This window comes from Pseudophryne corroboree, chromosome 9 (genome assembly GCF_028390025.1).
Source record: "Pseudophryne corroboree isolate aPseCor3 chromosome 9, aPseCor3.hap2, whole genome shotgun sequence".
Taxonomy (NCBI): domain Eukaryota; kingdom Metazoa; phylum Chordata; class Amphibia; order Anura; family Myobatrachidae; genus Pseudophryne; species Pseudophryne corroboree.
The window spans coordinates 55,277,734-55,303,759 of NC_086452.1; the positions used below are offsets into that span (position 1 = coordinate 55,277,734).

Genomic DNA, 26,026 nt, shown 5'->3' on the forward strand with positions numbered 1-26,026 from the left:
TCTGCATGTCAATGGCTGCTGAATTGTTAGAACCCTGCGGGGTGCTGGAAGATTGCTCTCAGCCTTGGCTGAGCCGCTGGTCTCACATGGGCAGAATTATGTGTTGGGCTGGAGCTGGCTGTCTGCAAATGAGAATGAAACTTGCATCGGAATTTACTAGCGGAGCAAGTCTTAAATAAGTTTTCCCTCCCTGGGCTCAGTAAAATGCAGCTCGCCTTAAATATTTCTGCTCCAAGGTTCCTTCCGTGGCAGCGGTGTCACCCTTTATAAAATGGCCATCCTTGTCTCTGACAAGCAGCAGAGTTACGGCGGCTCTAAGAGAGAGGTTGCGAACAGCGTGATTATTGCTCCCGTCGGCAGTCCTTCTCTTCCCTGATTTTCCCATATTGGCAGTCACCTTTGAGCTTTCCTGCACAGTGAGATGAATCAGCTTCATGACAGGAGGGGAGTAGGGATAGGCTGCAAATCCGGGTCAGATGGAAGAATAATATTGATCACAAAATATTCCTGGTAGATGGTTTTGGAGAAAAAGGGGCGTATTTATAAATAGGTCACCGATCCGGGTGATGAGGACGGTTTTACTGACGCTAGATAAAAGCCTACAATCAATAAAAAGTACAGATTGGCATGTATAGAATATGTCTATGTATTGATGTCACACACGTCACAATGGAAATCCATAACGAGACCAAGACATCCGTCCATTGGGCCTGATTCATGTTTATCAGTAACGCGACTGTACAAAACCATGGTGGTGCACTGCAAGTGGGGCAGATGTAACATGTGCAGAGAGATTTTACATTTGGGCGGGCTATATTTTTCTGTGCAGGTTAAATACTGGCTCCTTTTGCAGGTAGCTCGGCTTAATTTTTACAATTTTAGATTTCAGTTTGAACACACCCCAACGAAATCGAATTCTCTCTGCACATGTTACATCTGCCCCACCTGCAGTGCAGCATGGTTTTGCCCAGTTACTTGCTTTTTTGCTTTACTTACAAACATGAAACAGGCTCATTGTTCCAGGAATTACCCTAAGACGTGGCCGTGGCTTGTTTTACAGCGCCGGTAGCTGCCATTACCTCAGGATGTTTGTGTCGCAGACGCTGCAAGCTCCATCCACTCGTTTTGTATGTGAGGTCTGTGAAGGTGAATTATAAGCGAGCCCTCTTGTCTGCCCATATTTCGAGTGCAACAAACCTCCTGGCAGGCGGACATACAGAGCCAATCGGCTGATGAGATGAGGCATGTTTGAGTCTTCCTGGGCACTCATTATCTGTGCCATTAACCGCCATTAGGATGTGTGTAGATTAGTGTGTGTGGATTAGTGTGTAGCCGGCATACAAGCCGGGCTGGTAATAGCAACGGTTATTTGGAGATCTACAGAATAAAACACTCATTAATGTAAATTGGAGCTTGCTGCAGAAAATCTCTCTGTAGGTTAAATGTGGCGTCTTTCTTATTAGCTGCAATTCTGATGAGGCCTTGCCTGCCACGGCACAGAGTCTGAGCAATATCTAAGGCTGGGATGACGAGGCAAACAGAGAAGGAGAACATATGGCGTGCACTTACGAAACGTTCTTGGACTCATGAAGGCAGGGGCGCAGCGTCGCCATTTCATGCCTGCTCTAAACTCTGCGTTTCGTGGACAGCTCCCAAGTGCTACTGTAGAAGACTTTCTGTTTGAAGCCGGATCTAAGGAATTATTTCCAGGAACATATCAGGAAAAATGCAAAAAGTTTAGTTGTTGTTCTGACTTTATAAGCAAACGCCAAAGCTTTTATGCATCGTGTAAGTGTGGGAGCATCGGGATCTATGTAGTCACAACTGTGTTTATTACTGAGAATAATTAGAAATTTAGGGCCTAATTCAGACCTGATTGCAGCAGCAAATTTGTTAGCAGTTGGGCAAAACAATGTGCACTGCAGGGGGGGGGGGGGCAGATATAACATGTGCAGTTAGAGTTGAGTGGGGTGTGTTCAAACTGAAATCTAAATTGCAGTGTAAAAATAAAGCAGTATTTACCCTGCACAGAAACAAAATTACCCACCCAAATCTCTCTCTGCACATGTTATATCTGCCCCACCTGCAGTGCACATGGTTTTGCCCAACTGCTAACCAATTTGCTGCTGCGATCGATTCTGAATTACCCCCTTAATTGGAAAGCAGAAAACGTCCATTGCTCCTTCAGGGCTTCCCGTCCGTTGTACAGGATTGTGAAAGAGCGCCTGCGTTTCATTTATAGTAAAGCAATTGTCTTTATAAACCTGCAAACTCGGATCAAGTAGACGTCCTGCATCCCGGCTCACCTCGCCATTTATGAGCTATTATCCAAACAGCATCTCTGGCCTTACCCTAAAGCAGTCAAGCTGACTACTTTACGATGATATATTATTTATAGGCTCCATTAGAAATGAACCGGCTGCATTACTCTTTCGATCTCTCGTCCAGTTGCCAGGGCCCCCTACCCTCAGGGGGACACCCCTACCCTCATTCATCGAAAGCAGGGGGGCTTTCCTGCTGTGCTCTGGATCTGGAGGAACATCCCTCTCCCGTGTGTGTGTGTGTATATATATATATATATATATATATGTGCCTCGCTGCCGGAAGCATCTCTCCATTAAGAGCCACGTTGGTGTGCAGCCAGCTCATCAGTCTAATGGAATTACGAGGAACGGAGCGTAGATATCTGTCATCCAGCGCATACAGCAAAAACAGTACCAATATTGGATGTAATTTGTTCTATGGAGTTCACTCATTCATAGGTAAAGCATCAAATTAACAAAGTGAAAGTGGCTGATAATGTAGTTAGTAGTGATCGCAGCATGCAGGGGAAATCCGTTCCTGATCCCAGATGAGTTGCTGGGCTGTCCGTGATACAGGAGATGCTTCATTAGGTGACAGCAGTGGAGGAGGTGGGAGCTCTGCGCAGAACCCCCAACTCGGGATTGCTATAATACCTCCTTAATCCGCCGCAGAACCTGTGTAATTCATTAATGGGGTATTACAGCAACCCTACCCCAACTGTTCCGTTCCACATCCTCACAGACTGAATAATGACGTAACAATAATTCTGTAGCTGTGTAATGCCTATAGTGGGTTGAAGGACACACAACCTACTGGAGACCACACATGCTACGTTCTCCAGTACTGCCGAAGATACAAAAATGTACCCACTGTATTATGATCTGTATATACAGTATATGGATTATTTCCCTTGGCATGCCATCGTACTTACATTCCGTTTGTAAATAGGGATGTTATTGTGTTGGAAGTGACACATGGGGGGGGGGGATTCAATTGTTTGAAAAGTCGGTTGGGTGTCTGATTTTTCCTGTCTATTAGATAGGAAAAAACAGACACCCAACTGACTTTTCAAACAATTGAATACCCCCCATGAAGTGTTAGCCCCATACAAGTCTGTATCATTATCCCACAGTATAAATGTTGGCGTTGGCTCAGAGAGGGCTCGCCCAACGGAGGGCGTGCTGCATGACGCTGAGGCATACTACACTCCCTTGGGGCATTTAGATTTCAACGCTGGGCTAGATCCACATCCTCTCCCTTAAATAACTCCCTGTGGGTGAGAGGTGTATGTAGCACCCACTCATCTTTATGAGCTGGGCCCCTCTCCGAACAGTCCTGGGAGGGAGGACAGCAGGACAGTCCCCTAGGATTGTTACCACAGGTGTCTGGTATTGCTGTAGTGTGGGGGTGACTCCATCTGATCAGTGGTGCCAAGAGGGGGGACAGGTACGATTTACCTGGGCCCGAGCCTGATTGAGGGGCCCAGAGAAGGCCCAAGTCTCCTCCCCCCCGATCCCACAACTTACCTGGCATCAGCAGCTGCAGCTCTTCTCCCCAGCGCACATATTTTTGTTTCTAAGTGTGCAGGGCCACGCCTCCGACGGTTAGGCCACGCCCCATGAAAAGTACTAGGGCCCAGCCAGACTCCCTGCACCGAATACGCTGGACTGAGGTTCCCCTTACCTGCTACAAAGCTGACGGACTGGAGACAGGTTATTTTGTAAGGGCCTAACATGGTCGCTGATCTCTAATAAACCATCTGGCATCTCTCTAATGTTAGTAAGGGTTAGTGAAGAAGGCTATCAGACGATGGTCATGATCTCTGTGTCTGCGGACATTGCTCAACCCCACTGAGCTTCTCCGCTCAATCTCTCTCTCGGTATGATAAATCTCCCCCTCATTGTGCACCTTAGGATCTGTCCATTAGCCCCGAGTGGTGGTCTGCCAGATATATGCACAGTTAAGCCACGCACATCTATGCAGTAGTGCCACCCTCTCGGTGCACCCTCTTCTGCAGCCTTTATGCTGTCCCTTCACCAGCTGAAGCCTGGATGTCCCACTTCTTGCAGATAACGTATGCTGGCTGCTACAGCCTATTACATTGTTAGTGATCGACTATCACAGAGAGTGGTGGTTAGATCTGCATCGCTCATCCATCACCGCAGCACTGCCTGTAACGGCCCACTAAGCTCACAGGCACAAAGAGATGAGCAAGAACGAGGGGGAGGGGGGGGGGGGGGGCTGCATTTAAAATGCTGCAATCTTTCCTGGCTGAGTTCTGCAGGAATTACCTCCATTTCTCTGCGATGATGGCTGGACCCGTCAGCTGCTATTGCATTTGGTACTAACAGGACCCATCATGTTGCTGGCACACGGAATGGTACGAGCGACGAGCTCAGTCTCCTTCTGTCACGCTCGTGGGAAGAATGGGATATTATGGCTTCCTGATAGACGGCGGTTCTGGAAGAGGGAGACTGCAGAACTGTCAGCCGCATCTGTCCTCCAAAACCGACGCCATCTATGTCACCGGCAGCACCGCTGCTTCATTAATTACAAGTTTAACACAAAAATAAAACTTTTAATTGCCTCATTATCTTTGACTGTCACAGCAATATCAGTGTCTGAGCACGAGCGCGGACAGACTTGTATCATTTGCTGCTGCGGCGAACTACGAGTCATTATTTACATTTTAGTGTAAACTTGTTTGTACCGTTGAGTTCTCTCTGAATACCATGGTGCTGAAATAATTCTATGTATATTGAGCTGAACCAATGTGCCTGATTTAGAGGCGTAGGCTTTGCAGCGGCAGCTGTGACGGGAGATAGACGCCTCCCGTCGACTTCTCTGATCTGCTGCTGCGACCACGGACACAGCATCGGATCATCTGTGCGACCACCAGTCATCTGAGTAACCAGATTAGCCGCAGGACTCCAGGATTTTCACGCAGCCGAAGCCAGTCCAAGGACATAGTCACTGGATGTATTCATCACATCCAGAAAATGGGATGACCCCCCCCCCCCCCCCCCCCATCCCCTTTGTTTTCTCCAATGTTGCCCGTCCCTGCTCTTGCAAATTTCCCAAATTGCCCGCTGCATGTCAGTCATGATACGGTTTGGGGGCACTGTTTGGATCTCGCAGAACGAGATTTGTGCATGCACAGATTTCTCGCCATCGGAGTTGTATGCAATGCGACGGGGGTGCAGGCCCAATGTTCATCGGAATGCAGGTTATCGACTCACTAGGAACCGCTAACATCTATGAAACTTTGGGGTAAATTCACTAAGCGGTGACTGTTGCAAGCTGACGCATTTCTGGGGTTTGGCACCAAAAATTGAAAACTGCGTGATATGCTATTAATATCATTAGCGATTTTCATTATGAGGGCCAGTCCCGCCAGCAAAGCTGCCACTTGCAAATGCTTCCACTTAGTAAAATGACCTCTTTTATCACTGATTCCTAGGGAATTAGCTGCATTCTCATGAATATTGCCCAGAAAACGACTTATCGGGTGTAGGCATTATTTAAAATAACCAGCTGGATTTGTCTTATTGGCACCCAGGTGCAACTTTATGAGAAAGTGGTGTGTCTCCGAGCCATGGCGTGACTGGATAACCGTAACTGCAGTAAGGAAATTGAAAGGCTTAAGAAAAGCCTATAAAACTTCACTGCTCTTACGGGTGCCACCTGGCCAGTAAAATTGGCTCTAAATGCCAATGCTATTAATAGGGAAGAAACAGAATGGAGATGGGCAATTCTAGCTGCACGTTACAGGCCGTGGATTAAAGGGATGCACAGGGAGTCTTAATGGATTGGAGATTGTCCTGATAAATTTCTTTCGTTGTGCTCACTTGTGTGTGGCTTGAGCAGGAGGAGAAATGGAGTATAGCGCAGGCCCCTTAACAGGCAGAGCAGTGACCTACTCCTGTGCCAATGCCTTCACCGTAAGCGTCCAGATGAGGTTCGTAGCTGCCAGATCTCAGTGCATGAAATACATATGACAGGAAGCCGTGAGAAACGGTTATTACCGGCACAGCTCACAAGTGAGAAGCCATTACTCAGGCAAGGCACTGCATCAGGTTACAAGGAAAGAAGCGGTGGGTTAATTGGTTCATACAGAGAAAGACGGATTTCTTGAGCCATAAAAGTAAGACTGGGATAGTGTTCATTAACTGGTTTCCTTGGATCTCAGTCCACATAAGCCTGGCACCCATTCTCGTAATTATCCAGTACAAAGATTACGTAAGTGTTACACTTCCAGTCACACAGCGTTCAGCGGTTATTCTGGTAAGAGTTGGCGGTTGTCAGGTAAACGCTGATTATTTCATACAATCGACCGCAAATGCCCAGTTACCAGCTGCCTGTAATATCCAGGGACATTTCCAGACTGGTCAAGTGGTTTCCTTTTATAAAGTTTGACCTTCAGTTCAGTACAATAAATTACTGATTATTCTGATTCCTGAAAGGGAAATGTTTAAAGTGCACTAAAAAATATATATATTAATTTTATTAAACATGCTATGATGGGGATTGTAGTGCTCCTAGTTCTGGCAAGAAATAATAGGAATGTTTCTGAGATAGGCGATGCAAATGGGGAGTTTTTGGATACAGCGGAATCGCAGGTGCGATTTTTGCGCCTGCCCTTCCTTCTGAGTCAGAAGGAACTTAGCCGGATCTGCCTTTCCAGGAAATTGTGTGTTTTGGAGGAGGGAACTGGGCGGTGGCTTACACGCAACCACCCAGACTTGTGCAAGTGGTTTGGGAGAGCCATGGGCGTGTATCTAGACCACAGGTTCTCAAACTTGATCCTCAGGACCCCACACAGTGCATGTTTTGCAGGTCTCCTCACAGAATCGCAAGTGAAATAATTAACTCTACCTGCGGACCTTTTAAAATGGGTCAGTGAGTAATTAATACACCTGTGCACCTGCTGGGTTACCTGCAAAACATGCACTGTGTGGGGTCCTGAGGACCGAGTTTGAGAACCCCTGATCTAGACCATAGGTCTGCAAACTCGCTCCTCATTACCCCACACAGTGCATGTTTTGCAGGTAACCCAGCAGGTGCACAGGTGTATTAATTACTCACAGACACATTTTAAAAGGTCCACAGGTGGAGTTAATTATTTCACTTGTGATTCTGTGAGGAGACCTGCAAAACATGCACTGTGAGGGTTAATGAGGAGCGAGTTTGCAGACCTATGATCTAAAGCACAGGTTCTCAAACTCGGTCCTCAGGACCCCACACAGTGCATGTTTTGCAGGTCTCCTCACAGAATCGCAAGTGAAACAATTAGCTCCACCTGTGGACCTTTTAAAATGTTTCAGTGAGTAATTAATACACCTGTGCACCTGCTTGGTTACCTGCAAAACATGCACTGTGTGGAGTCCTGAGGACTGAGTTTGAGAACCTATGATCTAGAGCTCTGTGCTTTTCTGAGTTGTGTGTATGGGGAAGGGAATGGCGGTTTCTGTCGGATCTCTCGCACCTTGCGTGGATCTGGTGCAGCTGCTGACACTGGCAGTTGCGGCGCTTGGTGTAAAATCATTGGGCAGCGCTGGTTTCCACTTACACATGCCGCATTAGCGTCCCATGACATGTCCTACAAGGTGTAGCCAACCACGGAAATGTATAGATATATAAAGAAGTCTGTCTTTTATTTATTTATTTCTCTATCGTCCTAGTGGATGCTGGGGTTCCTGAAAGGACCATGGGGAATAGCGGCTCCGCAGGAGACAGGGCACAAAAAGTAAAGCTTTTTCCGATCAGGTGGTGTGCACTGGCTCCTCCCCTATGACCCTCCTCCAGACTCCAGTTAGATTTTTGTGCCCGGCCGAGAAGGGTGCAATCTAGGTGGCTCTCCTAAAGAGCTGCTTAGAAAAAGTTTAGCTAGGTTTTTTATTTTACAGTGATTCCTGCTGGCAACAGGATCACTGCAGCGAGGGACTGAGGGGAGAAGGAGTCAACTCACCTGCGTGCAGGATGGATTGGCTTCTTGGCTACTGGACATCAAGCTCCAGAGGGACGATCACGGGTACAGCCTGGATGGTCACCGGAGCCACGCCGCCGGCCCCCTTGCAGATGCTGAAGACAGAAGAGGTCCAGAATCGGCGGCTGAAGACTCCTGCAGTCTTCAAAAGGTAGCGCACAGCACTGCAGCTGTGCGCCATTTTCCTCTCAGCACACTTCACACGGCAGTCACTGAGGGTGCAGGGCGCTGGGAGGGGGGCGCCCTGGGAGGCAAAATGATTACCTATAAAGGCTAAAAATACCTCACATATAGCCCTAGAGGCTATATGGAGATATTTAACCCCTGCCTAATTTCTCTAAATAGCGGGAGACGAGCCCGCCAGAAAAGGGGCGGGCCTATCTCCTCAGCACACGGCGCCATTTCCTCTCACAGTTCCGCTGGTCAGGACGGCTCCCAAGTCTCTCCCCTGCACTGCACTACAGAAACAGGGTAAAACAGAGAGGGGGGGGCACATTTATGGCGATAATTTGATATAACAAAGCAGCTATAAGGGAGCACTTATTATAAGGCTATCCCTGATATATATATAGCGCTTTTGGTGTGTGCTGGCAAACTCTCCCTCTGTCTCCCCAAAGGGCTAGTGGGTCCTGTCTTCGTTAGGAGCATTCCCTGTGTGTCTGCTGTGTGTCGGTACGTGTGTGTCGACATGTATGAGGACGATATTGGTGTGGAGGCGGAGCAATTGCCAAATATGAGGATGTCACCCCCTAGGGAGTCGACACCGGAATGGATGCCTTTATTTATGGAACTACGGGATAGTGTCAACACGCTAAAGCAGTCGTTTGACGACATGAGGCGGCCGGACAATCAATTAGTGCCTGTCCAGGCGACTCAAACACCGTCAGGGGCTGTGAAACGCCCTTTGCCTCAGTCGGTCGACACAGACCCAGACACAGGCGATGACTCCAGTGGTGACGGTGACGAATCAACCGTATTTTCCAGTAGGGCCACACGTTATATGATTTTGGCAATGAAGGAGGCGTTACATTTAGCTGATACTACAGGTACCACTAAACAGGGTATTATGTGGGGTATGAAAAAACTACCTATAGTTTTTCCTGAATCAGAAGAATTAAATGACGTGTGTAATGAAGCGTGGGTTGCCCCTGATAAAACACTGATAATTTCAAAGAAATTATTGGCATTATACCCTTTCCCGCCAGAGGTTAGGGAGCGCTGGGAAACACCTTCTAGGGTGGACAAGGCGCTAACACGCTTATCTAAACAAGTGGCGTTACCCTCTCCTGAGACGGCCGCACTTAAAGATCCATCAGATAGGAGGATGGAAAATATCCAAAAAAGTATATACACACATGCAGGTGTTATACTACGACCAGCTGTAGCGACTGCCTGGATGGGCAGTGCTGGGGTAGTTTGGTCAGAGTCCCTGATTGAAAATATTGATACCCTGGACAGGGACAATATTTTACTGTCGTTAGAACAAATAAAGGATGCATTTCTTTACATGCGTGATGCACAGAGGGATATCTGCACACTGGCATCACGGGTAAGTGCTATGTCCATTTCGGCCAGAAGAGCTTTATGGACGCGACAGTGGTCAGGTGATGCTGATTCAAAACGGCATATGGAAGTTTTGCCGTATAAAGGGGAGGAGTTATTTGGAGTCGGTCTATCAGATTTGGTGGCCACGGCTACAGCCGGGAAATCCACCTTTCTACCTCAAGTCACTCCCCCACAGAAAAAGGCACCGACTTTTCAACCGCAGCCCTTTCGTTCCTTTAAAAATAAGAGAGCAAAGGGCTATTCATATCTGCCACGAGGCAAAGGTCGAGGGAAGAGACAGCAACACGCAGCTCCTTCCCAGGAACAGAAGCCCTCCCCGGCTTCTACAAAAGCCTCAGCATGACGCTGGGGCTCCTCAAGCGGACTCGGGGATGGTGGGCGGTCGTCTCAAAAATTACAGCGCGCAGTGGGCTCACTCGCAGGTAGATCCCTGGATCCTGCAGATAATATCTCAAGGGTACAGGTTGGAATTAGAGACGGATCCACCTCGCCGTTTCCTGAAGTCTGCTTTACCAACGTCCCCCTCCGAAAGGGAGACGGTTTTGGAAGCCATTCACAAGCTGTACTCTCAGCAGGTGATAGTCAAGGTACCTCTTCTACAACAAGGGAAGGGGTATTATTCCACTCTTTTTGTGGTACCGAAGCCGGATGGCTCGGTAAGGCCTATTCTAAATCTGAAGTCCTTGAACCTGTACATAAAGAAGTTCAAGTTCAAAATGGAGTCACTCAGAGCAGTGATAGCGAACCTGGAAGAGGGGGACTTTATGGTATCCTTGGACATCAAGGATGCGTATCTCCACGTTCCAATTTACCCCTCACACCAGGGGTACCTCAGGTTCGTTGTACAAAACTGTCACTATCAGTTTCAGACGCTGCCGTTCGGATTGTCCACGGCACCTCGGATCTTTACAAAGGTAATGGCCGAGATGATGATTCTTCTTCGAAGAAAAGGCGTATTAATTATCCCATACTTGGACGATCTCCTAATAAGGGCGAGGTCCAGAGAACAGCTAGAGATGGGATTAGCACTGTCTCAAGAAGTGCTAAAACAGCACGGGTGGATTCTGAATATTCCAAAATCCCAGTTAATGCCGACAACTCGTCTGCTGTTCCTAGGGATGATTCTGGACACGGTTCAGAAAAAGGTTTTTCTCCCGGAGGAAAAAGCCAAGGAGTTATCCGAGCTTGTCAGGAACCTCCTAAAACCAGGAAAGGTGTCTGTACATCAATGCACAAGAGTCCTGGGAAAAATGGTAGCTTCTTACGAAGCAATTCCATTCGGCAGATTCCACGCAAGAATTTTCCAAAGGGATCTGTTGGACAAATGGTCAGGGTCGCATCTTCAGATGCACCTACGGATAACCCTGTCTCCAAGGACAAGGGTGTCTCTTCTGTGGTGGTTGCAGAGTCCTCATCTATTGGAGGGCCGCAGATTCGGCATACAGGATTGGATCCTGGTGACCACGGACGCCAGCCTGAGAGGCTGGGGAGCAGTCACACAAGGAAGAAACTTCCAGGGAGTATGGACGAGCCTGGAAACGTCTCTTCACATAAACATTCTGGAACTAAGAGCAATATACAATGCTCTAAGCCAGGCAGAACCTCTGCTTCAGGGAAAACCGGTGTTGATCCAGTCGGACAACATCACGGCAGTCGCCCATGTGAACAGACAGGGCGGCACAAGAAGCAGGAGTGCAATGGCAGAAGCTGCAAGGATTCTTCGCTGGGCAGAGAATCATGTGATAGCGCTATCAGCAGTGTTCATCCCGGGAGTGGACAACTGGGAAGCAGACTTCCTCAGCAGACACGATCTTCACCCGGGAGAGTGGGGACTTCATCCAGAAGTCTTCCACATGCTGGTAACCCGTTGGGAAAGACCAATGGTGGACATGATGGCGTCTCGCCTCAACAAAAAACTGGACAGGTATTGCGCCAGGTCAAGAGATCCGCAGGCAATAGCTGTGGACGCGCTGGTAACGCCTTGGGTGTACCAGTCGGTGTATGTGTTTCCTCCTCTGCCTCTCATACCAAAAGTATTGAGAATTATACGGCAAAGAGGCGTAAGAACGATACTAGTGGTTCCGGATTGGCCAAGAAGGACTTGGTACCCGGAACTTCAAGAGATGATCACGGAAGATCCGTGGCCTCTACCTCTAAGGAGGGACTTGCTTCAGCAGGGTCCCTGTCTGTTTCAAGACTTACCGCGGCTGCGTTTGACGGCATGGCGGTTGAACGCCGGATCCTAATGGAAAAAGGCATGCCGGAAGAAGTCATTCCTACTTTGATTAAAGCAAGGAAAGAAGTAACCGTGCAACATTATCACCGAATTTGGCGAAAATATGTTGCGTGGTGCGAAGATCGGAGTGCTCCGACGGAGGAATTTCAACTGGGTCGATTCCTACATTTCCTGCAATCAGGATTGTCTATGGGTCTCAAATTGGGATCTATTAAGGTTCAAATTTCGGCCCTGTCGATTTTCTTTCAAAAAGAATTGGCTTCAGTCCCTGAAGTCCAGACTTTTGTGAAGGGAGTGCTGCATATACAGCCTCCTGTGGTGCCTCCAGTGGCACCGTGGGATCTCAATGTAGTTTTGGATTTTCTAAAATCTCATTGGTTTGAACCACTAAATAAGGTGGATTTGAAATATCTCACTTGGAAAGTGACCATGCTTCTAGCCCTGGCTTCTGCCAGGAGAGTGTCAGAATTGGCAGCTTTATCTTACAAAAGCCCATATCTGATTTTCCATTCGGACAGGGCAGAACTGCGGACTCGTCCGCATTTTCTCCCTAAGGTGGTGTCAGCATTTCATCTGAACCAGCCTATTGTAGTGCCTGCGGCTACAAGTGACTTGGAGGACTCCAAGTTACTGGACGTTGTCAGAGCATTAAAAATATATATTGCAAGAACAGCTGGAGTCAGAAAATCTGACTCGTTGTTTATATTGTATGCACCCAACAAGATGGGTGCTCCTGCGTCTAAGCAGACGATTGCTCGTTGGATCTGTAGCACAATCCATCTGGCACATTCTGTGGCAGGCCTGCCACAGCCTAAATCTGTAAAGGCCCACTCCACAAGGAAGGTGGGCTCATCTTGGGCGGCTGCCCGAGGGGTCTCGGCATTACAACTTTGCCGAGCAGCTACGTGGTCAGGGGAGAACACGTTTGTAAAATTTTACAAATTTGATACTCTGGCTAAGGAGGACCTGGAGTTCTCTCATTCGGTGCTGCAGAGTCATCCGCACTCTCCCGCCCGTTTGGGAGCTTTGGTATAATCCCCATGGTCCTTTCAGGAACCCCAGCATCCACTAGGACGATAGAGAAAATAAGATTTTACTTACCGATAAATCTATTTCTCGGAGTCCGTAGTGGATGCTGGGCGCCCATCCCAAGTGCGGATTATCTGCATAAATTGTACATAGTTATTGTTAACTTATTCGGGTTATTGTTGTAGGAAGCCATCTTTCAGAGGCTCCGCTGTTATCATACTGTTAACTGGGTTTAGATCACAAGTTGTACGGTGTGATTGGTGTGGCTGGTATGAGTCTTACCCGGGATTCAAAATCCTCCCTTATTGTGTACGCTCGTCCGGGCACAGTACCTAACTGGAGTCTGGAGGAGGGTCATAGGGGGAGGAGCCAGTGCACACCACCTGATCGGAAAAAGCTTTACTTTTTGTGCCCTGTCTCCTGCGGAGCCGCTATTCCCCATGGTCCTTTCAGGAACCCCAGCATCCACTACGGACTCCGAGAAATAGATTTATCGGTAAGTAAAATCTTATTTTTTTTATGGGCAAATTGGTGAGATGCTGCAAAGGTCCATTCTGGGTGATAGAAACCTGTACAGGGCAGAGAATCCGGTCTAGACCTCAAAATTAGATTGTCGTAAATTTTAGGAGAACCTGTTTCTTTATAAACCAGGCGGCCGGTGGTGCCTACGGCCCTGTACAAGGGGGCATCAATCAACCGGATCGCAGTCGTTCGGTCGACAGGCATTAGGTCGACCACTTAAGGTCGACATGCCTTAGGTCAACATGGTCACTGGGTCGACATGTAAAAAGGTCGACATGAGCTTGTGACCTTTTTTTTTCTTTTTTGACCTTTTTCATACTTAACGATTCACGTGGACTACAATTGGAAACGGTAACCTTGCCCGAAGCATGGCGAGCGAAGCGGTGCACTAATTGGGGTTCCCCGTCACTTTTAGGAGAAAACGGCACCAAAAACAGTCAAAAAAATCATGTAGACCTTTTTCCATGTTGACCTTGCACACGTTGACCTAATGACCATGTCGACCTAATGAACCACACCCAATCAGCCATATAATGCAACATGGTCACCAATATTCTACTTGATAAAAACACCTTTAGTTTTGAACTTGTATTATAATAATAATATTATTATTATTATTATTATTATTATTATTATTATTATAAAAAATATATATATCTGAGCTTTAAAAGTAAGTTATTATGGTAGGAAGGACATTTTCCATGATCCACACTATTCAAAGTAATAGGTAGTCTGTTGCAGAGAGTATGCCACCTACAGGTTGTCTGCTGGTACTGCCCCGCATGTGACAGCAGCAGAACACTGTTATCTTTATACATATCCATGGTGTAAATATACTTTATTTTCTCTGTTTGAACCTCTCATCCTCTACATTTTTGCTTTCTGGGCTCATTCACACAAATGTGCTTTAGCTGCATTATGTGTTTTTCTTTTTAGTATAAAGAGTGCCGCGTTCCTCGTACATTAATACACGCTACTGGTTCTGTAGATTGTACTAGTAGGGATGCTCAGTGCGCACAAAGGGCTTGATTCTGGGTCGGATGCTGCTGAGTCCGTGTGTGCGTCTTTTGCCCATCTTGTGTATGCGACTTCATGCTCATATTGCTACAAGTCCTTCCCTGGTGTACAGCTGTGCGCCTGACTGTCCAAGGACTGAGACACCCACTTTGATGCTCTAATACCTCTTCTGCGTCTTTAAACGCAACCATCGGTCGCACCGTGCTAGGTGCAAAATCTCCGTCAGAGTATGGACTCCAGTATGAGCAATGAAGCATCTGAGTATTGCAACTGCTTCATCAAAACACCTGCGACATTGCCAGAACACACTCATAAAATGTATAGTCACTTCCCAGTCATACCCAGCACTTTTCCAATACAATGTGCATCTCCGTCGCTCCTGCCACTCTGAGCATACACACCACGGGACAGAGGTAGATTTTTTTTATATATATATATATATATATATATATATATATATGCAGATCATGTGCCTACTGCAGAGTTTACAGTGGGTTATGAATTGGGGGTTATAACACCCTGAGCTCCCTAACCCTTACACCCCTTCCCCTCCATGGCTCCAGAGCACCAGTCAATACTGTTATCACATCTTGACATATTTCCATTGATACTGTCCCAGCATTATTGATTGACAGGTGCCAGCTGCTGTGGCCATGTAAATCCATTAAATGTGCCACCGTGCGTGTGAGTGTGACAGGCCAAGCAGCGCTGAGGGAGTTAGAGTTTATTCCGGGCCCTGTTATCATGGACCCATTCAGGGATGTCTGATACTCGTACGTTTCCCGGTGACATGTCAGTGTTTCTGTAACCTGTGATCACTTCCCCTGCCTTTTTACAGGTACATATTTCAGTAGAAATGTAATATGTAAGCTAGTACACAAGTCTCTTTTCTGATACCCCTGGTGTCTCTGGGCAGTGACTAATGTAATGATTTGTACTGAGGGCCTCTGCTGGAGACTACAGTGTGAGGCTAGAACAGGGCAGAAGGATGGATCTGATTCACAGCCATAAAGTCATTTAGGCCCTGTCTTCTCAGCTTCATCACTGCTCAGTTACACCAAGTCGCCAGCAGGGGGCCCCAGTATTATCAATATGTGAGTTCTGGGTAATTCTGCACCAGAGGTTATTGTGCAAAAAGTATGTTCCTCACTCCTAATCTGCACTAGGAAATATAGGGTGGAAATTAGTAGTAGAACCTAGTATGTATAAAGCACCAAATCTGTTGTATATCTCTGTACAGCTGGGGAATTTCATAGGGGTAGATTTACGCATATGTAGGAAGTTCAGCCCTTGAGGCTTAAGAGGCATCTGACTAGGGTCATAGGTCACTGTGGGATTGACGTGTGGCCTGGTATTTGTCAGAGAGCTGGGTGAAAGTCACTGTTCTTATACTGTACGTATGCATATTCTTACCCACAGGTGAAGGGAGAGATAAAGTAACGCAGCACAGAATGACAGCGCATTACAGATTGATTGCCTTTCATTTCTGATTGTAATGTCTGTGTCTCCATGTCTCGGTGTGTGTGTGTATGTCTCTCTCTGTCTGGGAGTGTCTCAGTATACGTTTGTGTGTGAGTGACCCTGTCTGTATCTATACCTTTTATGTGTGTCTCTCTCTCTTATTAGTCTGTGTCTATCTCTGTGTGTGTTGTGCATGTGTCTGTGTCTGTGTTTGTGCATCTTTCTATGTTTGTGTGTCTATATATCTTTGTTGTCTGTGTTTGTGTGTCTATATATCTTTGTTGTCTGTGTTTGTGTGTCTATATATCTTTGTTGTCTGTGTTTGTGTGTCTATATATCTTTGTTGTCTGTGTTTGTGTGTCTATATATCTTTGTTGTCTGTGTTTGTGTGTCTATATATCTTTGTTGTCTGTGTTTGTGTGTCTATATATCTTTGTTGTCTGTGTTTGTGTGTCTATATATCTTTGTTGTTTGTGTGTCTATATATCTTTGTTGTTTGTGTGTCTATATATCTTTGTTGTCTGTGTTTGTGTGTCTTTGTTTGTGTGTGCTTGTATCTTTCTGTATCTGTGTGTGCGCGTGTCTCTCTGTAAGTGTGTATATGTGTGTGCATATCTCTGTGTGTGCCTGTATCTGTGTGTGCGCATGTCTCTCTGTAAGTGTGTATACGTGTGTGCGCATGTCTCTCTGTAAGTGTGTATACGTGTGTGCATATCTCTGTGTGTGCCTGTATCTGTGTGTGCGTTTGCTGCAGCGCGTACGTCCTCAGACCCATGTTTGCGATGTCTGTGTAAATGAATAATGACCCATGTTTTGCACACCTGGTAACACTCACATCTTTCTCTACAGGTGAGCCGATCTTTATCCGGAAGCCAGATGACCAAATTGGAATATCAGGTGGCGTGGCCTCCTTCGTGTGCCAGGCCACGGGAGACCCTAAGCCACGAATCACCTGGATGAAGAAAGGGAAGAAAGTCAGCTCCCAGCGTTTTGAGGTAATTGCCAGGTCTGGGATGAAGTGGCGTCCCTCCCCTGCCTGTCACTCTGTGAGCTCCGATGGGGAGAAGCTAATGAGGTCTGTTATGGCGAGACAGAACATCCTTCCAGCGCTGCGCAGCGGGCGGAGAGAGATCTCACCCATGTAATGGCTGTGGGCCGGCTCCCTCCTCATCTGCGGCGGTGAGGACAGGTCACTCCTCTCTCAGCATCACTGATAAGCAAATGGGATCTATTCAAATAAAATGAGAATTGTTCGCTGCCTTTCAGAACCTCACAAAGATTAAATGGGTGGAATTTAAACCATTGTACCAGCCTGTATTATGGAATTAAATGGAATGAAGAAAAGATAAGCTAGAAATGAGCCGAGGAATTAGCTGTTTTGTATCAGATTGTCTCCCTGCTTCTCTTTCCATCTCTTTCTCAGAGCCAGATGCATCATCGCTAGGAAAGAGATAAAAAGGAGAGTGAAAAAGTAGCAGCCAATCAGCTCCTAGCTGCCATTTTTCAAACACAGCCTGTGACATGGTAGTTAGGAGCTGATTGGCTGGTACTTTTTCATTCTCCTTTTCATCACTTTCCAAGCGATGATGCATCTAGCCCTCAGTCTCTGTGGTCTAATGTCTCCATTCTTGGTGCCCGACTGTCTCTCCAGCACTAGTGTCTGTCTCGCTTCTATCCTGCATTTCTCTCTGGGTCTCCCGAGCAGGGGTGTATTTAGGTGTCCGAGCGCCCCTGGCAAAGTAAGGGACTGGTGCCCTCCCCCCCATATTTGAAATAGGGAAGGCACGTGTGCCAAAAAAGGGGCATGGCCACTCAATAGTACCCCAATTCAAATTACACCACAGTAGTGTGCCTCACTCACATTACACAGCACAGTAATGTACATTATTCACGTTATGCTACACAGTAGTAATCCTTATACACATTATGCCACACAGTAGTTCCCATATATATATATATATATATATATATATATAGGAAGGCATGCACGCTCCTGGGAAAGTGTGCGTGGCCTGGCAATTTTATATTATATCAAACTATAAATATATAATCACACCCCCTACACATGCGCACACACACAATTAGCAGCCTTACACACAATACCCACAGTAGTTCTCATTACACATAATGTCCCCAGTATAGTGTCAGATGCACATAATGTCCCCCAGTATAGTGCCATATACATATAATGACCCCAGTAGTGCAGTGCCAGATACACATAATGCCTCCGAGTATAGTGCCAGATACACATATGCCCCCACAGTGCCAGATACATGTGCCCCCACCGAGCCAGGCACTCGTATGCCCCTACAGTGCCAGACACTTGTATGCCCCTACAGTGCCAGACACTTGTATGCCCCCACAGTGCCAGACACTTGTATGCCCCCACTGTGCTGGACACTCAAATGCCCCCACAGTGCCAGAGACACGTATGCCCCCACAGTGCCAGAGACACGTTAGAACATTCTGTAGCCAATAGCGAGCACTACAGTGTTAACAGCAGGACAGAGTGTTTCAGCTCAGCCTTCTCCTGAATGTCCACACGCCCACAAGTTTCAAGTGGGAGGGGCTAGGCCACCATGTAGCCAATCAAACTTTAACAACTTATTTAGTAACAAAGCTCCTGTCTAGTTTATACTGGAAGATTATTGTGTCAAAAGCATCTTTTTATCAACTTTATTTCCTTTTAATTGTCGGCCAAGGTAGGGGGCGCTGTGTGCATTCTATGATCTCCTGGAGGACTGATGTGGACCTTTCTGTTCTGTAGGTCATAGAGTTTGATGACGGATCAGGCTCTGTCCTTCGAATACAGCCTCTCCGCGTTCATAGGGACGAAGCGATATATGAGTGTACAGCAACTAACAGCGTGGGCGAGATCAACAGCAACGCCAAGCTCACCGTACTGGAAGGTAGGCAACTATTGGGGTTCATTGGGGCAGATGTATTAAACCTGGAGAAGTGATAAAGTAGTGATAAGTGCAAGGTGATAACACTCCAGCCAATCAGCTCCAATATGTAAATTTACAGTTAGGAGCTGATTGGCTGCTGCATTATCACCTTGCACTTATCAATGTTTTATCACTTCTCCAGGCTTAATACATCTGCCCCATTATACTTTGACATGATGTAATTATGCTTTAGAGGTCCGCGATCTGTGACTTGACAGCTGTTGTGGAACTAAAACTCCCAGCAGCCCATGTTCTAAATGGTAAAGCACTTATACTATGCATGGAGAGTCTGTCTTACCTAAAGAGGTTCTGCAGGAGCTGAGATGTGTTCGGTTCTCTGTAATAGCGATGGACACCAGGGAGGGTTCCGGATTAGTGAAAATGGGCTCCATTAGTGCCTGTAGTTAAGTATTCCAGGATCCTTCCCCTGATTAGGTTTCTCTGTGTACAGTCCGGTATTACAGTACTAGCAGTGTCTCATCTCGGCCTCACCTTGAAAGTGAAAGCCTGTACTGAGGGGGTCAGGCCATAGAAGGTATCTCTCTCCTGTAATTACTCTCCAACAGCTCAGAACAGCATCCTATTGAATTGTCGGCGTCCTTGGGCTCCCTGGGCTCTGTCATGCATGACGGATGCTTCCTCTAAGGACCGCTAGAGGGATTGGATCGGAGAGGCACACATTGATCTCACAGCTTGCCACCTGCCCCCCCACTTACCTGCACACTTCCCCGATGAGATGATCTCATCCTTCTCAATATCTCCGGAAAATATTCGACATGAAACATAATTAAGTTGATTGAAAGAGCAGTTTCACCGTGGTGGTGTTGGTGATCTCATCGCTGTGTTGCAGAGAGGCGCACCGTTTAATTGAACTCTTTGGGAACCAGGTTTCTCCAAGGTCAAGCAAGTGCCTAGGATGACTGTGTTTGGTTAAACATATGTATTAATTTTCTCTATCGTCCTAGTGGATGCTGGGGTTCCTGAAAGGACCATGGGGAATAGCGGCTCCGCAGGAGACAGGGCACAAAAGTAAAGCTTTCCGATCAGGTGGTGTGCACTGGCTCCTCCCCCTATGACCCTCCTCCAAGCCAGTTAGATTTTTGTGCCCGGCCGAGAAGGGTGCAATCTAGGTGGCTCTCCTAAAGAGCTGCTTAGAAAAGTTTAGCTTAGGTTTTTTATTTTACAGTGAGTCCTGCTGGCAACAGGATCACTGCAACGAGGGACTTAGGGGAGAAGAAGTGAACTCACCTGCGTGCAGGATGGATTGGCTTCTTGGCTACTGGACATCAGCTCCAGAGGGACGATCACAGGTACAGCCTGGATGGTCACCGGAGCCTTGCCGCCGGCCCCCTTGCAGATGCTGAAGTAAGAAGAGGTCCAGAATCGGCGGCAGAAGACTCCTCAGTCTTCTAAAGGTAGCGCACAGCACTGCAGCTGTGCGCCATTTTCCTCTCAGCACACTTCACACGGCAGTCACTGAGGGTGCAGGGCGCTGGGAGGGGGGCGCCCTGGGAGGCAAATGAATACCTATTTTGGCTAAAAATACCTCACATATAGCCTCCGGAGGCTATATGGAGATATTTAACCCCTGCCAGAATCCGTTAAGAGCGGGAGACGAGGCCGCCGAAAAAGGGGCGGGGCCTATCTCCTCAGCACACAGCGCCATTTTCCCTCACAGAAAGGCTGGAGGGAAGGCTCCCAGGCTCTCCCCTGCACTGCACTACAGAAACAGGGTTAAAACAGAGAGGGGGGGCACTAATTTGGCGTTAGAAATATATAAAAAAGATGCTATAAGGGAAAACACTTATATAAGGTTGTCCCTATATAATTATAGCGTTTTTGGTGTGTGCTGGTAAACTCTCCCTCTGTCTCTCCAAAGGGCTAGTGGGTCCTGTCCTCTATCAGAGCATTCCCTGTGTGTGTGCTGTGTGTCGGTACGTGTGTGTCGACATGTATGAGGACGATGTTGGTGAGGAGGCGGAGCAATTGCCTGTAATGGTGATGTCACTCTCTAGGGAGTCGACACCGGAATGGATGGCTTATTTAGGGAATTACGTGATAATGTCAACACGCTGCAAGGTCGGTTGACGACATGAGACGGCCGACAAACAATTAGTACCGGTCCAGACGTCTCAAAAACACCGTCAGGGGTTTTTAAAACGCCCGTTTACTTTAGTCGGTCGACACAGACACAGACAGGGACACTGAATCCAGTGTCGACGGTGAATAAACAAACGTATTCCTTATTAGGGCCACACGTTAAAGGCAATGAAGGAGGTGTTACATATTTCTGATACTACAAGTACCACAAAAGAGGGTATTATGTGGGATGTGAAAAAACTACCGTAGTTTTTCCTGAATCAGATAAATTAAATAAAGTGTGTGATGATGCGTGGGTTCCCCCCGATAGAAAATTATGGGCGGTATACCCTTTCCCGCCAGAAGTTAGGGCGCGTTGGGAAACACCCCTTAGGGTGGATAAGGCGCTCACACGCTTATCAAAACAAGTGGCGGTACCGTCTATAGATAGGGCCGTCCTCAAGGACCAGCTGACAGGAGGCTGGAAAATATCATAAAAAGTATATACACACATACTGGTGTTATACTGCGACCAGCGATCGCCTCAGCCTGGATGTGCAGAGCTGGGGTGGCTTGGTCGGATTCCCTGACTAAAAATATTGATACCCTTGACAGGGACAGTATTTTATTGACTATAGAGCATTTAAAGGATGCATTTCTATATATGCGAGATGCACAGAGGGATATTTGCACTCTGGCATCAAGAGTAAATGCGATGTCCATATCTGCCAGAAGATGTTATGGACACGACAGTGGTCAGGTGATGCAGATTCCAAACGGCACAAAGGTGTATTGCCGTATAAAGGAAGAGGAGTTATTTGGGGTCGGTCCATCGGACCTGGTGGCCACGGCAACTGCTGGAAAATCCGCCGTTTTTACCCTAAGTCACATCTCTGCAGAAAAAGACACCGTCTTTTCAGCCTCAGTCCTTTCGTCCCTATAAGATCATATCTGCCCAAGGATAGAGGAAAGGGAAGAAGACTGCAGCAGGCAGCCCATTCCCAGGAACAGAAGCGTTCCACCGCTTCTGACAAGTTCTCAGCATGGCGCTGAGACCGTACAGGACCCCTGGATCCTACAAGTAGTATCCCAGGGGTACAGATTGGAATGTCGAGACGTTTCCCCTTCGCAGGCTCCTGAAGTCTGTTTTACCAAGGTCTCCCTCCGACAAGGAGGCAGTATGGGAAAAAATTCACAAGCTGTATTCCCAGCAGGTGATAATTAAATTACCCCTCCTACTACAAGAAAAGGGGTATTATTCCACACTATATTGTGGTACTGAAGCCAGAAGGCTAGGTGAGACTTATTCTAAAAAATTTTTTGAACACTTACAAAGGTTCAAATCAAGATGGAGTCACTCAGAGCAGTGATAACGAACCAGGAAGAAGGGGACTATATAGTGTCCCGGGACATCAGGGATGCTTACCTCTATGTCCCAAATTTGCCCTTCTCACTAAGGGTACCTCAGGTTCGTGGTGCAGAACTGTCACTATCAGTTTCAGACGCTGCCGTTTGGGTTGTCCACGGCACCCCGGGTCTTTGCCAAGGTAATGGCCGAAATGATGATTCTTCTTCGAAGAAAAGGCGTCTTAATTATCCCTTACTTGGACGATCTCCTGATAAGGGCATAGTCCAGGGAACAGTTGGAGGTCGGAGTAGCACTATCTCGGATACTGCTACAACAGCACGGGTGGATTCTAAATATTCCAAAATCGCAGCTGATCCCGACGACACGTCTGCTGTGCCTAGGGATGATTCTGGACACAGTCCAGAAAAAGGTGTTTCTCCCGGAAGAGAAAGCCAGGGAGTTATCTGAGCTAGTCAGGAACCTCCTAAAAACAGTGCATCATTGCACAAGGGTCCTGGTAAAAATGGTGGCTTCCTACGAAACAATTCCATTCGGCAGATTTCACGCAAGAACTTTTCAGTGGGATCTGCTGGACAAATGGTCCGGATCGCATCTTCAGATGCATCAGCGGATAACCCTATATCCAAGGACAAGGGTGTCTCTCCTGTGGTGGTTATAGAGTGCTCATCTTCTAGAGGGCCGCAGATTCGGCATTCAGGATTGGATGCTGGTGACCACGGAGCCCAGCCCGAGAGGCTGGGGAGCAGTCGCACAAGGAAAAAATTTCCAGGGAGTGTGATCAAGTCTGGAGACTTTTCTCCACATAAATATACTGGAGCTAAGGGTAAATTTATAATGCTCTAAGCTTAGCAAGACCTCTGCTTCAAGGTCAGCCGGTATTGATCCAGTGGGAAAAACATCACGGCAGTCGCCCACGTAAACAGACAGGGCGACACAAGAAGCAGGAGGGCAATGGCAAAAACTGCAAGGACTTTTCGCTGGGCGGAAAATCATGTGATAGCACTGTCAGCAGTGTTTCATCCCGGGAATGGAAACTGGGAAGCAGACTTCCTCAGCAGGCACGACCTCCACCCGGGAGAGTGGAAACTTCATCGGGAAGTTTTTTTCCACATGATTGTAAACCGTTGGGAAATACCAAAGGTGGACATGATGGCGTCCCGTCTGAACAAAAAACGGGACAGGTATTGCGCCAGGTCAAGAGACCCTCAGGCAATAGCTGTGGACGTTCTGGTAACACCGTGGGTGTACCAGTCGGTGTATGTGTTCCCTCCTCTGCTTCTCATACCTAAGGTGCTGAGAATTATAAGACGTAGAGGAGTAAGAACTATACTCATGGCTCCGGATTGGCCAAGAAGGACTTGGTACCCGGAACTTCAAGAGATGCTTACAGAGGTCTTATGGCCTCTGCCGCTAAGAAGGGACTTGCTTCAGCAAGTACCATGTCTGTTCCAAGACTTACCGCAGCTGCGTTTGTCGGCATGGCGGTGGAAAGCCGGATCCTAAGGGAAAAAGGCATTCCGGAAGAGGTCATTCCTACCCTGGTCAAAGCCAGAAAGGAGGTGACCGCACAACATTATCACCACATGTGGCGAAAATATGTTGCGTGGTGTGAGGCCAGGAAGGCCCCACAAAGAAATTTCAACTCGGTCGTTTCCTGCATTTCCTGCAAACAGGAGTGTCTATGGGCCTCAAATTGGGGTCCATTAAGGTTCAAATTTCGGCCCTGTCGATTTTCTTCCAGAAAGAATTGGCTTCAGTTCCTGAAGTCCAGAAGTTTGTCAAGGGAGTATTGCATATACAACCCCCTTTTGTGCCTCCAGTGGCACTGTGGGATCTCAACGTAGTTCTGGGATTCCTCAAATCACATTGGTTTAAAACCAGTCAAATCTGTGGATTTGAAGCATCTCACATGAAAAGTGACCATGCTCTTGGCCCTGGCCTGGACCAGGCGAGTGTCAAATTGGTGTTTTTTTCTCAAAAAAGCCCATATCTGTTTGTCCATTCGGACAGGGCAGAGCTGCGGACTCGTCCCCAGTTCTCTCCCTAAGGTGGTGTCAGTGTTTCACCTGAACCAGCTTATTGTGGTGCCTTGCACCTACTAGGGACTTGGAGGACTCCAAGTTGCTGGATGTTGTCAGGGCCCTGAAAATATGTTCCAGGACGGCTGGAGTCAGGAAAACTGACTTGCTGTTATCCTGTATGCACCCAAAAAACTGGGTGCTCTTGCTTCTAAGCAGACTATTGCTAGTTGGATGTGTAATACAATTCAGCTTGCACATTCTGTGGCAGGCCTGCCACAGCCAAAATATGTAAATGCCCATTCCACAAGGAAGGTGGGCTCATCTTGGGCGGCTGCCCGAGGGGTCTCGGCTTTACAACCTTGCCGAGCAGCTACTTGGTCAGGGGCAAACACGTTTGCTAAATTCTACAAATTTGATACCCTGGCTAAAGAGGACCTGGAGTTCTCTCATTCGGTGCTGCAGAGTCATCCGCACTCTCCCGCCCGTTTGGGAGCTTTGGTATAATCCCCATGGTCCTTTCAGGAACCCCAGCATCCACTAGGACGATAGAGAAAATAAGAATTTACTTACCGATAATTCTATTTCTCGGAGTCCGTAGTGGATGCTGGGCGCCCATCCCAAGTGCGGATTATCTGCAATACTTGTACATAGTTACAAAAATCGGGTTATTATTGTTGTGAGCCATCTTTTCAGAGGCTCCGCTGTTATCATACTGTTAACTGGGTTTAGATCACAAGTTGTACGGTGTGATTGGTGTGGCTGGTATGAGTCTTACCCGGGATTCAAAATTCCTCCCTTATTGTGTACGCTCGTCCGGGCACAGTACCTAACTGGCTTGGAGGAGGGTCATAGGGGGAGGAGCCAGTGCACACCACCTGATCGGAAAGCTTTACTTTTGTGCCCTGTCTCCTGCGGAGCCGCTATTCCCCATGGTCCTTTCAGGAACCCCAGCATCCACTACGGACTCCGAGAAATAGAATTATCGGTAAGTAAATTCTTATTTTATGTCGTGGATTACTTAATGCGAAAATGTTCATGTGATAGTTATAAGTATACAGTTGTACATTGGACCTTTTTAAAAGGATGTCATATACAATACAGGGAGCATTCCACTCACTATTTTAAAATAGAGAAATTGTGTTGGTTAATATACAAGACAGAGAGTATTCCACTGACCTGTGTACCATTATTTCATTAATGTTGAATAGAGAGTGTTCCAATGAGCATTGTACAATACAGAGAGCATTTGAATGACCAATGTACAATGCAGAGAGCATTCCAATGATCTGTGTACCTTTTAGAGTGCAATCTTTCACTAATGTACAACAGAAAGAGTATACCAGTGGCCTTTGTACAATACAGAGCTCATTTCAGTGACCATTGTTCATTGCAGCGATCATTCCAGTGACCAATCTACAATACAGAAGGCATTCTAATGACCAGCATACCATAAAGAGAGCATTCTAATGAACGTTGTACAATACAGAG

At 47.2% G+C, this 26,026-nt stretch overlaps 1 protein-coding gene across 19 annotated transcripts in view; it reads left to right on the forward strand.

Annotated features, from left to right (window-relative positions):
- The window catches only part of PTPRF (protein tyrosine phosphatase receptor type F), a 1,358,330-nt gene that overhangs the window by 1,116,687 nt on the left and 215,617 nt on the right, over window positions 1-26,026 (forward strand). For all 19 annotated transcript variants that reach the window (XM_063939338.1, XM_063939337.1, XM_063939347.1 and 16 more), the window contains 2 exons: window positions 16,971-17,116; window positions 18,889-19,030. In XM_063939338.1, coding sequence (XP_063795408.1) covers window positions 16,971-17,116; window positions 18,889-19,030 — 288 coding nt within the window. The remainder of the gene's footprint in view (window positions 1-16,970; window positions 17,117-18,888; window positions 19,031-26,026) is intronic.